The sequence below is a fragment of the Cinclus cinclus genome, chromosome 5 (assembly GCF_963662255.1).
Source record: "Cinclus cinclus chromosome 5, bCinCin1.1, whole genome shotgun sequence".
Classification (NCBI taxonomy): Eukaryota; Metazoa; Chordata; class Aves; order Passeriformes; family Cinclidae; genus Cinclus; species Cinclus cinclus.
In genome coordinates, this window is record NC_085050.1 from 32,683,152 (window position 1) to 32,699,679 (window position 16,528).

The window sequence follows — 16,528 nt, forward strand, 5'->3', positions numbered from 1 at the left end:
AGACACTATTCCTCCATTGTGAAACAAAGCTTCTAAAAAACCAACAGAAACCCCACCTGGTATGAATAAATGTCCATTTATTACATTAGGGCTGGAAAAAGACAAGGAAACCCCAACCTATTAAAGTCTTCCATCATAATAAATGAGACTTATTTGGTTACTGTGCCTTCTAACAATGACTGATGAAGTGGCACTGGCCTGGGTGACAGGAGAGGGAGGGAAGGGAGCTGTGGTCTGATTCAGCCAGCCACTTTGTGGAGTGTCCCATCCTATCAGCAGAGTGATAGATGCACAGCTTTAAACCTAATACAAAAATATTAACACTTTTGGACATTAGTATTCACTGTTATATCTCTACAATATAATCCTTTATACTGTACAGCTATAACATAAAAGGTGCAATTCCTTTTTCTTTTAAAAAAAATCACACACAGCACATGTTTTTATCATTTTATTTTTAAGTATAAACTTTTTTAAACACTTTACATAAATTAACTCCTCTGAGACTAATATTTGATGTACAGTAAATTGTAATTCATATAAAAATCCATAAACAACTTGTCTCACATAATTTACAAAAAAATCAGGGTTTCCTTTGCTTATATGCAACAAGGATTCTACTTGCCATTTCCCCCGCAAGGCAAACCATGTTAGCATTGTAAAATCCGTTATTAAATTCGCATGGTAGCGTAAGTCACTTGTGCCAATGTCCTTTTATAAAGCAGCACAGTTTAATGCAGTTGGGTTGTCTACAAACAGTAATTTTTGCCCCATGTTTTAAAATTAACAGATATATACCACATCCTATGCAGTGAGAAAGAGAGAGAAAAAGAGAGAGAGAAAGAGAGAGACTACTCATAAGCAAAGGTCAACAATTCAGTACTATTTGGAAACACTGTATGGGTCTGTATCTTAATTAAATACAGTGCCTCAAAGAAACAGCCTGTTGCAAAATCTGTAGGCCTTTTTATTTTCTTTTTTTTCTTCTTTTTTTTTCTTTAATACTTTTCAGTCCAACTTGAGTGCAGCGATATGCATATGTAAACATATTCTTTAAAGCAGATCACCTTTAAGGTCATTGAGAGAAAAAAGTTTTGTCATTAGCAGTATCATTCTTCTGGAAGGCGCTCTTTTTGTTACAGAGTCTGGATTGTGCTACAGAAAAAAATCTGAGCAAGGATGTAAGCTTAGGCTCAAGTAGTAATGCAGCAAAACAGTTTGGTCTCCTTTTTAGAAGACACTGGTACACAGTCTCTTTGGCAGCCTGAGCTAAGCCAATGTGTTACCTCTTTCCTATCTCACTTTGTCTGAGGAACTGTATATTGTTAGCACTGTCTGCTAATTCTGGATATTGCTCCACAGAGAGTACATAGTACCCATCATATCCTTGTACCTTTCCAGCACTTAGCAACTGCCTCTTTTCTCCTTCTGTCCACAACCTGGCGCCTTCCTCTCCATCTCTTACTCTCTGTTGTTCTCTGGCCCAAGCACTGGAAAGAGCTCTTTGCCTGGCTTGCTCCAGTATCCGGGCCTTTTCCTCATCAAGTGTCATGCCATAGCGGACGTGAAGCGCTAGAGCACCGTATTGCATTTCAACATCAGCAAACCTACGAGTCCTGCCGTTCACCACAGTGGTGGACTGGGAAACAGTGACATTGATGCCGTTCTCCAGGGCCTTACGCCCACTTGTCAGCCTCAGTGTCCCAAGGTCACTCTCAGGGGAGGTGGTCTTGATAAAATAGTGTGTGTCCTTTCCCTCCACAGTGAAATGCAAGTTTTCTAGGTAGTAAGCGTTGTTCAAAACAGCTGCCACTTTTATGCAGTCCTCATTAGCAATGTTGAGCACGTTTGTTTGCACTTTGCCTTGATTGACAGCGAGCATCACCCCTTTGCCAATCAGAGACTTCACCGTGGCAAACCACAGCCACGACTTTTCTCCACTGGATTTCTGTCTGCTGACCTGCACTTCTGCCATCTTTCCCAGGGAAAGGAAAGCCTTTGCTTGTCTCGCCACTTGTTGTTGCACTCCAGAAATTGGCTGTAAACAAGAACAGACAGAAGTTTTACCAGCCATCTGTAGCCCCCTAAATGCCAAACAGCTAGGATTTCTTGGTGTGCTGCCCATGGACAACAACAGGATATGCCATAATTGACAGTGCCAAGGAGTTAATTAGATCTGCATACTGCTTGTTCTACTGAGTTACAAGACTATTTTGCTAATGTTCAGTGCTTTTACTCTTTGTCTCCCTGAGAACCTGCACAAAAATCAGCTTTAACTTCAGAAGCTACTTACTGGGCTGCACAGGACAGGCGTGCAATGCCAATACATAACCACAAGAATCACAGAACGGTTTGGGCTGGAAGGAGACGTTGAAAATCATCTAGTTCAAACCCCCTGCTGTGGGACATCTTCAACTAGACCAAGTTGTTCAAAGCCCCATGCAACCTTGCCTTGAACCCCTTCAGTGATGGGACATCCATAACTTCCCTGGGCAGCTTGTTCTAGGGCCTCACCACCCTCACAGTGAAGAATTTTGTCCTAATATGTAATGTAAACCTACTCTCTTTCAATTTGAACCTATTCCTCCTAGTCCTGTCACCACCTGCTCTTGTAAATAGTCTTACCCCATCATTCCTGTAAGTTCCTTCAGGTACTGGAAGGCTGCAATTAAGTTACCTGAAAGCCTTCTCTTTTCCAGGCCAAACAATCCCAATTCCTTTCCTCATAGGAGAGGTGCTCCAGCCCTCTGATCAACTGGGTGGCCCTTCTCTGGACTTGCTTGAACAGGTTTGTGTCCTTCCTGTGCCGGGGACCCCAGGGCTGGATGCTGTGTTCTGGCTGAGATCTCACGAAAGCAGAGAGGAAAAATCCCCTCCCTTACCCTGCTGGCCCCGCTGATTTTGATGCAGCCCAGGACACAACTGACTTTCTGGGCTGCCAGTGCACATTGCCAGGCCATGTCATGTTAATACAGCTAAGACCTGTCTTACTACAGTGTCATCTTACTATGGTGTCATCTCTTCCTCTGAGCTGTTCAACTATGATTCCTGTATACCATGAGTCCAGTAAAACTGAGGAGATTTTTGCAGGTCATGAAGCTGTGCTTTAGAACTGGAACAAGCCTTTCTTTATGCTGAGTCAGGAGATAAGAGTCTCTCAAGTAGCTGCAGTCTGAGACCAAACTGCAGGGAGGCTCTCATAATCCCTCAAGCTGCTAAAGAAATGAGGGAAATCAAACTGTAATGACAGTCTTTACAGCAAAAGAGAGGGAAGCTAATGGTATGGATCAGTGAGGTGGAATACTGGGGACTGATGCCCTTTTTGCAAATACTTGCAGAAACTGATAAAAGGGACTGTGTGAAAAGACTGTGGCCAATCTGGCTGTGTGACCTTCCATTTCACTTCAAGTATTGGCCTCCTGCTTAAAAGAACTTTTCCCCAAGAACTTTAGATGGGTGCAACCCTGAATACAGCAGTGTTTTGTTCATAGCTAGCAAAGACAAGGGCCAATGAATGAAAAGAACCAACAAGACAGTCAAATAGAAAAGCCAGGATAGCAGAAGGTCATGGAAGAGCTGTGTGTAGCCCACTATGCCCGATGCATTCTTGGTAAAGACAGGATGGCTGGAGAATGGGACCTGTCAGCATAAATGCAGTGGTTAGCTTGGACAGCTGAAAGAGCAGGAGCAGCTAGCAGGAGCAATTAGCTAGTGCGCCTAGATAGCAGGACAGCTCAAATTACAGGGTCAGCTGTGGTTGGGATCAGACCTCACAACTGTGTAGAACAGACACATCTTACTGGTCTGACCCCAGGTCTTAACAGAAACAATCTGCGAATGAGCTGTACTGACAGAGGTGGGGAGCAGACAGCTGCCCTGGCAGTTGCCTCAGCAAGAAACAAAGATTTAAACAGCTTTGGCTGCACTTTTAAAAACGAGTACATAAGTTTTTGATGATGATCCTGTTTATCTTGCAATTGACTCCTTCTCCTTTTAGTGAAATAGTGCTTAAACCATTTGATTCACTGCTGACAAATGAGTCAAATGCCTGTTTTATTTTCCTAAATTTCTGGATGGGAGACCAAGCAAGATTCACACAACCTTAATTCAGCCTTGCTGCTGATCAAAGCCTGGCAAAAGTTTGCAAAGGCTTCTCTGTTTTGCCACAAGAGTAGCTTTCTGGAGGGGATAGCTCCTCAGGGAATTATGAATTAACTTGGACTCTACATTCTTCTTGGATGTGGCAGATTTTGGTCTGCACTTGCTAGCAAATATGGATTTCAGCTGTTGTAAATCCTACATGAAAGCTATTGAGCACAAAATATACTGTAGACAGCAATCATCAGTGAGAGCAGCAAGATGCTATTACAACTTAATAATGACAAAGTTTGTTTATTTTTAATATGTATCCTCAGAACTCAGTAAAGTTCACTCACTCCAGAATGTTTCAAAATACCAAGTGGTTTGTGTGTTTACTTCTGCCTCTTGGTTGCATTTGCTTGTTCACCAGTGAATATTAGAGTTGCAGCTTTTTCCTACCTGAGAATTTGGAATCTTTGTTTTCCTGTCATGCACTTCTCACTCTGCCATGTCACGTGCTTCTGGCATTCCTCATTTATTGAGCTCTCTCCCCAAGATTTTTGACAGCTAGCTGTCTGCTCTAATGTCTTTGACCAGACTGGTTCTGTTCCTGGTATGCCTTTGCTGATGTGAGTGGATGATTTCATTCTTTAGCCTTTGAGACCTAATTCAACAACCTCTGAGAGTTCTTCACAGCCATGCCTGATGACAGTTCTCTTATCTCCCAAAATAACCAGTGTGCTTGCCATGCTCCTCCTTCACTGCTTTTGTTGCTTATAGGAGACACTAATCTCATGCTGTGCTCTAAAGTCTTGCCCTATTACTCAATTCCTTGTTGTTAAAAACAAACAAACAAACAAGCAAACAACTAACTAACTTCCTGAATAAAAAAATAGCTTCCATATGTTCCCTTCTAATGGGCCACCATTCTAAGGACTTTTAGTCCACATTAGGTTGTAGGATTTTTAAAGTTTATATAATCTTTAATTCCTGTAACATTCTCCATCATGATTCTTATAAAAAGAGATCTTTTTTTGACTGCTTAGAATAGGATGACCCATTTTAACGTCTCTTAACTCTTCCTTCTAAACAGAAAACCACAGGATTTTTGAGAGCATAGGTCTTTAATCTTTGAGTAAGCCTAATTTATAAATACAATTTTCTTAAATAGCAGACTTAGATTTTACTTCCACATGCATTTTTCCATTATGTAAAACTGTATCAGATTTTCAGGATGAAAGTTCATTTTTTTGCTTTCAAAGAACTTCATAGGCACCTGAGTTTTATGTAATATAGTAGGTTTTACCTCAGGTAATTTCAGTTTCAGTATTTTATCTTTACATATAACACATGGTATCCATAATGCATGGTTAATATTAAAAAGAAGTATAATTATAGAGGTGCCTGCTATATGTATTTTATATCAATTCTTCTTCTGTTTATTTCACTGTCTCTTTTTACTACAGTGTTCAGTTACTGTCTTTAGGCAGAATGTTAGTACAAATATAATCTCAGTAGTTTCTGCTGTGAAAATTAGACATCTTTAAAGCATCTTAAACTTCTTTTCATTGATTTTAAAAGACAACAGTATTTTAAAATTTTTATTATTCCTAAAAGCAAGCAAAAGCTGATATAAAATAGTACCTAACTTAGCAAATCTGTAAAAAAACCTCTCCACCTGTAATTTCTTAAATTCTTTTGAAACTAGATAAAGGTACTAAGTGTGGATCGAACTTAGCAAATAACCCTGGCTGTCCGAATTATCCATGGCAAATAAGATCTGAATAGAAGGGAACATTCTAGCTTGTTCAGTTTATACATTTAGTTTTGTTTCTTACTGGTATGTCTTCCCATTGCTGGCTCTTCACAAGTTCATAAGAAGGTTCTGTTAAATCAAATTTTGGTACAGGGAAGCCAGGAATGGCATTGTGCAGGTGGAAGCCGAACGTCACCAGCCAGCTGTTAACATCTGAAAGGGAATAATCACAAGAAAAAAAGAGAGAAAAATGTTAGAATTGTTCTATATTTTGCAACCATACCATTTGGACATATAGCTTTTGGCATAGTTGATTTCTTTTTGGAAACAAAGGAAACGAATACAGGAAACTTACAGTTCTAAACTTCATAGATAATATATGTTCTGTATAAGAGTTGCACTAGGTTGAAAGGTATTGCAGGGTTCAGCAAGACTGATTGCCTCAGTGACTTCCAGAACAATTATGGCAGCACAATTAAGGGGAGATTTCTTTGTCTCCTAAAACTGACTCCCGTGTTCAGCCTAAACTAACTGGAATTTCATGGTCAGTGTCATGCTTTGTGTCACACCTTCATAGTCAATACTTTAAAACAAAGCCAAAAAAAAATGTATTGCAGAGCATATCCTGTCCTTTGGGTGTGTGTTATTGTAATGACTTCAAACTACTCCTGAAATAGCACCTATATGGCCAATTACCTTTTAAATGATTTGGCAGATATTTTTTGTTGATTCAAGATAAATCTGCTCCTCTTCAAGATGATGTGGGATCAGTGAAATGAAAAGCTAATGAAATCCATCAGTAAGCAGACAGGATACCAAATTATCATTACATAACATTATTTATTATACATTTTTTTTTCTGTTAAAATAAATTAGGGGTGCCAACAATCAGTTAACACTTGTTTGGCAAGAATGAGTGCTCTGCCTTGTTTCTGTTTTTTTACACTATCTTCCACAAATACTAGAGGTTGGCAGAACGCTCCTTACCAAGTCTAATAATTTTTATTTAAGAAAGCTCACAATATGTGCAATAAGGAATCAGATTTTCCAAAAACTGAAAGAATAAAAAATATTTATCTTAAAATAATTTCTAACATTTTCAAATAAATTATATGCCTCATGAGGCGCTGCATCTAAAACTGACAGTCAGCCAAATTACCAGCTGAAATACTAACCTTATATAAGCAGTGTGTGGCTGTGCATTTCAGACATCAAAGATGTTAAGAAAAGAACCAAAACTGTATTTTGAGGGCAATTTCTGAACTAAGTGCATCATTTTCAATGCCACAAAGAATCTGATTCCAACTGCATATGCCCTACAGCATATGCTGCTAAAAGAGGACAAATTCAGAGGTCTGTTTTTATTCTTACTCCCAGGCAGCCTGTTAACAACCCACATCCTAGCTGCTGTTTGTTAAATAAATGCAAACCCTCTTGATTCCCAGGATGGTAGTCTCACAGCTCTTAAGTCAGTGGGGCTGAGCCCTTCCTGCACACTGGCAATGTCTGTGTATTTTGGATTATTTACACCTAATTCAAATACAAAAAATCAAATGTATCGGTGCCATACATTTTTCCAAAAATTCTGGTGTTGTGGTGTTGTGCAGTCAGATTTTTTGGTATGTAGAATAATGGAAAACACTACACATCACTAACTCTAGAACAAAAAAAAACGCATATGGGTTATTTAAGAATTCAGATATTAAAGTTAGCACATTAGCACCTTTTTTTGCCAAAACAGAAGTTCAGTGCTTTTTCTATACTATCCTACTACTCAGTCCCTGCACCTGGCTGTGTACTCATTACTTTGTGCTAGCCCTGGAGCTTATTGAACAATTTACATTAGCAGCCTTGCAAGCCCAGCCTGGAAAGCATCAACCAACTTCCACTGAATATTTTCTGTGATACTGGTGTGTTAAACTCATTACAGAAGGTCCCTTCCTGCCCTTGCTACCTACAGTCTCACTCCCTCTAAATTGGATGCCTGTAGATTCAGCATCCCCAAGCTGCAATCGAGTAACCTTCCCTTACCTGTGATATAATCTTTCACATCGTGTATTTTACTGGCTGGGTTGTTATTTCTAAACATGTACAAATTAAAAGGAGCTGGATCCTTCCCAATTCTCTTCCAGATTTCAATATCAGGTGTTGTCCACCGGCCTGCCAGTATGTCATAATCTCTTTCTCCAAAGTGGACTAGTTTGGTCAGTGGGTCATATAAGCCTCCGTGGAATCCAATTACCAGCTGGAAGTCAAGGTTAGAGTCAAAATAGATCTCTCCATAGGCGGTATATTGAATTTGTTTAAGCATGAGACCATTGCTACTGAAAACAGCCAGCGGTGTCCCTGTATTGTCTGATGCAATGTAAAACTCATCTCCACTGCTAATTTCCATGGCAAAAAGATGTCCTTGCAGATCATAGTATAGAGATGTGATTTCAGAACTTGAGTGGTTATATACATGAGTTATCCTGGTTGGGTAAGTAAGGTCTGCATAAAAGAACTGGAGATGCTGCCCAAGGCTAGTTTTACTGGAGACTCGTCGTCCAAGTCCATCGTAACGGTAAATCACTGTCCACCCGCTGCCTTTGCTATAAACTCGAGTAAGAAGGCCCTTTGAACTGTATTCGAAGATTTCGGTGCCCCTCTGACGCAGAAATCCGTCTTCATCTAACCTGTACTGTACATCTCCTAGTCGAGTTATTCTGTCTCTCAGGTCATACCGAAGTGGTGTCAAACGGGCGCTGCTGCTGGGGTTGAGCAAGTGCAGGTTGCCATTCAGGTCATAGTTGTATCGCCACATTATTTTTTCATTCAGGTAAACTGTCTGGAGCTGACCATCTACGTCATATTCATAAGCATATTTTGTGGTGTTGGCAAATGGCCCAATCTTAATTTCTCTTTTCGTCACTCGTCCCATGTTATCATACTGAATTGTAATCCAATACATTAATGAGCGAAATATTTCATACTGAATTTCCTTGATGCGCCCATGTGCATCGAAGTGTTTTGTGTACGTCATTACAGCTGTTGAAATGATCTGGTTAATATCATAATATATAACTCCAAATTTTCCAAACTGTTCAACTTTGCCAGAGATATCGTCAAACTGGTAGAGATCAATAGGCAGGGGGGTTTCATTGATGACACCTTGCATGCTAGTCACTCTGAAGCTATTGTCATAGCTGTAGTCAAATCGGGCATTTACCATTCCATCTTCACTAAAGCGGAAAATCTGTCTGTCAATCAACGGGCCAATTTGTCTGTATCTAATGGTGCAGATAAAACCATCGCTTTGGAGGTTTACTGTTTTCAGGACTCCTGCTGTCTCATCGTAAGTAAAACTAACTCTTGTACTATCATATAAAATTTCTGAAAGCTTAGTCTGCCGTCTGTACTTGAATAACACTCTTCGGCTTGTCCCCAGGAAAGCAGTTTGAAGGAGCTGCCCTTCTTCATTGTAGTCCATTATAACAGACGCATTGCTTTCCGGGGGGTTGTATATATTCCGGTAATAGCCGATGGAACGAATAGTCTGCATGGTGTGACGAGCAACACTGGGCATGGTGACAGCAGAAAGCCGATCCAACAAATCATACTCGAAGATATACTGCCGTTGGCTATGGAGCAGAAGAACCATTGACTGAAAATTAAGAACAGATTTTTATCACGTGACAAATGGTGCAGAATCTCCCCTCCCGCCATATACTGCTACTGTTTCTTCACAAAAATGTGACATTCCCACTTGAGAAAATTATCTCCTCTTTAATTGAGTTATTGACCTTACATGTTGTTAACATCTCCCTGCCTAATTTACTTGTATGCTTAATTGTAAGGGGTTCTGTAATTAGTAGGTCCACATTCATAATTTGCTACTTGTTATGACTGTATCACTCTTTTATCAAGCATTCACAGCTAAACAGCAGATTGTCAATGGATTCAGATAAGTCATGTTTAATATGGGAAGAAGTAAAACTGTCTTAGAGCCATTAATTCACGAGGAGAACAACATATGGGAGATACAATTTCTTCCCTACAATTAGAGATGATTTTTAAGAATTTGAATAGCCTGAGATCTCTGAATACTGTGTTCTTGTTCTGTAAGCTTTTGAGACATAGGGAAGACAACTGTTTGATTATTCATATCAGAAGGAGCTACTTGAATTATTCTGACATTTTCCTGATGTGTGGCTATTATGTATCATAGGTCTTGATTAAATTATGTCTGTGGTAACCAGTAAACAGTATTTCCTGAGCAACATCTTCAGCAGAAATATATTTAAACTCCTAAAAGTAATAGATTCTCTTTCTGCATAACAGACATGAAATCTCACTCACAAAGGTTATTTTCACAGGTATTTCTAGAAGGAGAGCTATCATTCAGCAATTGTTACATATGTATTGATTCCTAATCTTTTACCTGTCCCTTATTTTGATGCTACAACATATAGCAAGTACAAATTGACAGCTGTAACTGTTTAGAATAAAGAGCTTTTCTTGCTAGTGAAAAAAGCCCACAACAGTGAAGCATTTGCAAACAAATTATTTTCAGTTGAACTGAATTGCAGATAGTCCCCGTACCTTAGTTTAAGTGTTAAGATAAAAGGTAAATGCAGATGCTTCTTGTTAGTCAGTGGCCTCAATAATTTAAAAGCACATCAATTCCTAGCAATTAGCTACAATTACATATCTGTGGAATGAAACATTCCCCTTGGAATCATATGTTGATACTTTGAATAATTGCAATGTGCTTCTACTACCTATTTTTTGCTTTATATGCAGCAGTGAGGTGCTGCAGAATTTCAGCACATTCCAAGCATTTTTAAAAACTTGAGTGTTCTTTACCTTTTCCAAATATGTGTAACTCCAGGTTTTCCCATCAGCAAACACTCTAGACACTATCCTTCCCTGTCCATCATACTCTATTTTTTCACTAGTCGTGCCTCGCTGTATGCTGCCTATTTGACCTGTGGATGAATAGGTAACATTGACAGCCATCAGCTTGCTGCTCGGGAGCCACAGGGTGGGGTGCCCTGACGTGTCGTAGGCAATCCTCAGCAGGAATTTACGGTGGTCATCGTAGATCTTTTCTGTCTTTGTGGTTCGATCAAAGTCAACTGAAAGGAGGTTTCTGCCATTAACCTTTTTAAAGCAAACAAAATGACACAATAAATCATGCTGTTCATACCCCAGCCACCTGTTATTTCCACAAAGCTAGCTATGCTTTAAATGCCATTTACAGTGATTGATTTGCTCTATGTGTAAAGTATTTGAGCAACTTACTGATATAATTGTAAGGCAGTATATTAGTGTCTACCTTAGAAGGCCTGATTATATGAAGAGCTGGCTCAGAATTTGTGGCAATATATTTTTTCTTGATGCTTAGTCGACTGTTAAGAAAGTACTGAAAGATGTGTACTGAAGACTTCTGTAATAAATGGGGTCATTTCAATGAACAAACTACTTCTTTTACAGGCATCTGAAGTATATCTAGCAAATTTTTGTCAAAATATATTCCCAGCAGCTCCTTTTCCAATTCATAACAATCACGCTGAACTGAATCCCAGTCCTTCACAGCAAATATTTTTCGAAATAGTAAATACAAGATTAAGATCTTCAGAAGCATGTTAGATCTTCAAATTAAGGTTAAACAGTTTTTTAGAACATAGGCATTCCCCTTCTGGTTCAAATGGAAATTTAACTCAGTATACCATCCACTTCTGCAGTGTATTTATAAGGCTGAAATCCTTAGTAGAGGATTAGATCTTCCCCCTAGTTAACTGACCACTTAAAGCCACAAATGACTGGAATACTGACTACTGAACCATTGAAAAAAAGTTAAAAATGCTTTGAAGTTTATAAGTATTTGGATTTGAAAATAAAGCCTTAGCATAGATACATTTATGTTGAAAACCCTGTTAGTGATATATGTAAACTACAGTGATGGATAGTGATTTCTATGTAATACTTTTACACTGAAATCCACCCCCACCTCCCTGTTGTGTTCAAAATATGCCAACTTTCAGTTTCACTGAATTAGTTCTCATTTTTGAATTTATAAAAGGAAAATGTCTGGTTTTCTTTTCCTATATCAGTATCTTTGCACTTCTCCATTCCCCTCAGCAGTGAATTGTGCTTTCGTGTTCTCCAACAGGCCTCGAGGATTTCTTTGTTCATCTGTAAACCATTTCTGTATCTGCTGTCTTTTTAAAGTTGTTCCAGGTGGGGTGAAAAACTGATAACTGAAATTTTTTCAACACTGTATTTTTGCAGACGTGGGAAGTAGGGGAGAAATGGACAGAGAGCTATGTGTATTAAGAATTTTAAAAAATTCCTTTTCAAGTACCCCACACGTACATTACAAAGGGTGAACAAAGATGGCTAAATAACATTCAGAAAAGAACAAGATAATAGATAGGGATACACCAAAGAAATGACTGGAAGATTTTTGCATTTTTACAGGCTGAATGTTCAAACCTCCGTATGCCATGGATGTTGGTATGTATACCCTGAGGCTGATAAGCTTCTAAAAGATCAATATAAATCAGATCCTTTATTATTGGTATAAAAAGTATGGAAGTGCTGGTGATAGGTCATAGGCAAATAGGAAAAAAGTTCCTCCCAATCCTCTGTTTTGCTCGGTCTCTCTATTTATGTACAATACCTTTCTCTTTGTTAATATGAAATCATTGGCATGAAAAGAATCTGCACTATCAATTTAGGAAAAAAAATAAATCACACTTTCATGTAAATATCCTAAGAACACAAAGTCTTGCAGATGCAGAATAGCTGATTTACCTATTTAATGAACCATCAAAAGTTATTTAAATATAATCTGAAAAATTTATGCTACAAGACATAAGAAGTAGGCTACACTTAGCTGTGAAGTACTTCCATTCAACTCCTTTTTCATAACATTTTTTTACTTGTTTTCAGGGAGATTTTCTTTAAATTTTCCAACGTCTAATACTAGCTCATTTACATAAATTAATTTAAATATTTTCCTTATCTCTGGCTTTTTTTTTGCAGTGTCTCCCACATATGCCTGCACTCATGCCTGCATGTCCCTCCCTGTTTTGCTTCTCTGATTCTTCTTCTTCCCTTTCTCTCCACCTCCCCTTCCTTATTTTACATTTAATTATGATTTTTATAAATTTTCTTGTCCACCTTTTGGGATTAGACACTGAAGTTGAAATGGACACTTCTGATTTCTGAACTGGCATAGAAAGAAGGGTGGTTTTATGGTTAAGGCAGACATCCAAGCAATTGTGGTTAATTTCTTGGCAAAGCACATCCTTCCTGTACAAATTGCAACAAAGCACTTAATCCGCTGTCTCACTGCCATAGCTGTTAACTGGGGTGATAACATCCCTTGCCTTCTCACTTCCCATCTGTCTGGTCTGTGTAAGGGCAGGATATGAGGGAAGGAAAGGAAATAGCTCTTGTTCCAGCCAGTTTCATGCTTTCAGACTTTGCTGACAGAGCTCTTGCATTCAGACATGTGAGTTTTTGGTGAAATTTTGGCTATGCTTGCCTAATCTCACAATAGAGATGGCAATTAGAGTAACAGTGAGTTTTGTTGATGTAACTTGTTTCATTGGGCAGTGTAGGGCTGGAATAACACATTGCAGCTAAAGCAGTGCCCTCCTCTGACGTGCTTCTTAATAACATCTCTGCTAGCAAAACACTTTTAAAGGAAAAGTTGGATGTTTTTATTGCGTCCAAGATAACCACACTCCAAATATATTTGAAACTTCTGGATTTCATTATGATAAAAACTGTACTTGAGGAAATTTCCATTGAAGAAACACTTAATGACTCAAAGCTGTATCCTTTGACAGTCCTTACCAAGTGTCCTGATACATTTCAGTAATTTACATCTCCATCTATCCTCCTCTACTTTAATTCCTGCTTTTCTTTCCAGTGAGAAGTATGACATCTGTCTGTGATTCCTCTGTTACGAGTAGGAGTATATTCTGTCTTACAGAGAGATTCAAGTGGTAATGTGAAAACTGGGGACCTCTGCATCACTTGCAGAGATGAGTACCTTTACTGGCAATACATTTTGATACTGTTTTTTCTCTACATTTGTCTTCTTTGCAGGAAAACGTTGATGACATATCTGTCTGTACATGGAAATTATGGGCTCCATAAATTATTCCTTTTTTTTTTTTTTTGCTTTACTACATTCCCCCATCCACCCCTGACTGACATTTTGGTAATATCTTTCAATGCAAATAAATTTCATGAAACATGCCTTTTTTTTTTTTTTAAATTTTCACTGCTGACAAGTTTTTTTCCTTTTTTGTTTTGTTTTTTTGAGACATTTGTCTCTTATTAGCTCATTCTCCACCTTCTCTAATTCTCCCATTTCTATATACACTTTTAATTAGTATTATTTTATCCTGTTTGTAATCTTTCATTTTCCCTCCCATCTTGTTAAATATTTTCTTTTTGTTTGCTCTTCTTTTTTTTTGTGTTAATTCTTCTAAGGTAAAGTTGCCTATGACGACCTTACCTCCTCTTTTTAACTTTTACCTCCTCTGCACTTGAATGCCAAAACTTAGTGTCACTTCTGAGAACTGTACTTGTGATGGTTTGCTTTACTGTCAAACCTCTCTTCAGCTTCTTTCACAAATGACTTGGCAGGTGTATTATACCACTGTGATATGTTATATTATGTGGTATATTATATTATTACCACCACTGTGGTATATAGTGACATGCCTATGCCACAAGGATGAGCTTCAGAATTATGGTTTCCTTTTCCTCTGCCTCATCGATGTAAGATAGCTGCCACAGGTAGTTAGTGATATATTGTTCTTAAGCAGCTGCTACTGTGCATAACTGTTCTTCCTTCTTGGAAAAAAATACATTCCTCGTGTAGAGAAAGTGGTAGAGAGGAGTATAACCTGCATAACAGTATCCCCTCCTTTCTTGTCCTGATGGAAGATACAAAATATTTTAAGATTTCAAATGGCAAGAAGTCAAGTGGTCTGAAATGACTTACCTTCATTTGATACACTGCCTAGGCCTTATTTTAAAGAACTGAGTTCAGTTCTAATAGTGGTCTTGAAATGGTCTCCTGGCAACACAATTTTAAATGCTTAATCTGTGTTGTCTTTACCAAATGGTTGTCATAAATCATAGTTTGCTTCCTACTTGTATTTCACTCACTATATAGGATGAAGAAATGCCAACAAAATGGTAAAGACATATGTTAGAGGAATATGCCATACTTAATGCACACACAGTTAAACCCTTTCTATTGTAAGTCTTAGTACAATTTTAATTTAAAATAAATAAAAAAAAAGAAATAAAATCCAGGGATCATGCTAACTTATGGTAGAAGAATTTAAAACAGGATTCTGAATCAGTTACATGAATTCAGCACCAGAAAGAAAAATAGCAAAGGAAAGCAGAAAATTATTCTTTTTAGCCATTCCAAGCTAAACTCAACAGTTTAAATTCCACAGAGTGCTGATTTTAGCTGGGGTATTTCTTCACAGAAGCTAGTGCAGGGCTATGTTTTGGATTTGTATTGAACACAGGGTTGATTACCTAGAGATATTTTTATTATTGCTGGTTAGGGCTTCCACAGAGCCAAGCCCTTTTCTGCTTTTGGTACTTGCCACACTGGAGAGCAAACTGGGAGGAGACACAGCCAGGACAGGTGACCCCAGCTGACCAAAGGGATATTCCAGACCGTACAGCATCATGCTCAGTATGTAAAGCAGGGGATGTTTGGAGTGATGGCTTTGTCCTCCCAAGTCACTGTTGGGTGTGATGCAGCCCTGCTCTCCTGGGGATGGCTGAAGCAGTGAATTCATTCCTTGTTTTGCTTTTTTGTGTGTGTGGCTTTTGCTTTCCCTGTTAAACTGCCTTTATCACAACCCATGAGTTCTCTGGGTTTTACTGTTCCAATTCTCCCCGATCCTGCTGGTGGAGGAGGGGAGTGAGTGAGCTGTGTGGGGCTTGGCTGCTGCCCGGAGTCAAAGCATGACACACAGAAAAGAGCAATTAATAAATAAAACAGCCAATACATGAAGTAATAAAAACAAGTACTTCCAGATCTAAAGTCAGCTTGTCTACAGTAAATATTCTGTGGCTGCTGGATGGCAATACCTACAGGAATGTATTTACATTTCCTCATTCTGTAATGAGAATGCACTCATGCTTGTGTGCTTACCCTAAGCTTTCGGCCAAAGACATTGACTTTTCCTTGAGCTTGCTCTTTCCGGAATCGCCACTCCACCAGGTTCTGCCCATTCTCCCCTGGGAGGGTCATGTTTCTCTTTGCCATGGTTGGGTTGGCAGTGCCAGCCAAGACATGTGGTTCTGTCTGGTAGTGTGAGTCCAGACCGCTGGCATACAGGATTCTCAGTGAGCCATCATAACCAATCTGGTAGTTATTTCTTAACTGATCTGAAAAAGCCAAAAAAGAGAATTACAGGTTACCTACATGGGTTAAGACTCTGCCTTTTTACTGGAGGCTTTATGCAATATGTGCATCTTGACTTCACATAACTGACCCAATGGTAATGAAGAGCCAGGGTGAGATTGTTAAGAATAAGTGTATCCCAGAGGAGCAAAAATTCTTTTAGAACCTATCATCAAAATTACTTAAAACACCTAGGAAAGTCTCATACTCTTAGTATGTTCTTTGGACTGGCACAAAACACATTCCCCGGT

General features: G+C 38.8%; 1 protein-coding gene across 6 annotated transcripts in view; it reads right to left on the bottom strand.

The window, feature by feature from the left end:
• Positions 1–1,282: 1,282 nt before the first annotated feature.
• Positions 1,283–16,528, bottom strand: part of TENM3 (teneurin transmembrane protein 3) — a 309,761-nt gene continuing 294,515 nt past the window's right edge. For all 6 annotated transcript variants that reach the window (XM_062492838.1, XM_062492835.1, XM_062492834.1 and 3 more), the window contains 5 exons: positions 16,026–16,261; positions 10,682–10,978; positions 7,868–9,479; positions 5,919–6,049; positions 1,283–2,038 (listed from right to left, as the gene is read on the bottom strand). In XM_062492838.1, coding sequence (XP_062348822.1) covers positions 1,283–2,038; positions 5,919–6,049; positions 7,868–9,479; positions 10,682–10,978; positions 16,026–16,261 — 3,032 coding nt within the window. The remainder of the gene's footprint in view (positions 2,039–5,918; positions 6,050–7,867; positions 9,480–10,681; positions 10,979–16,025; positions 16,262–16,528) is intronic.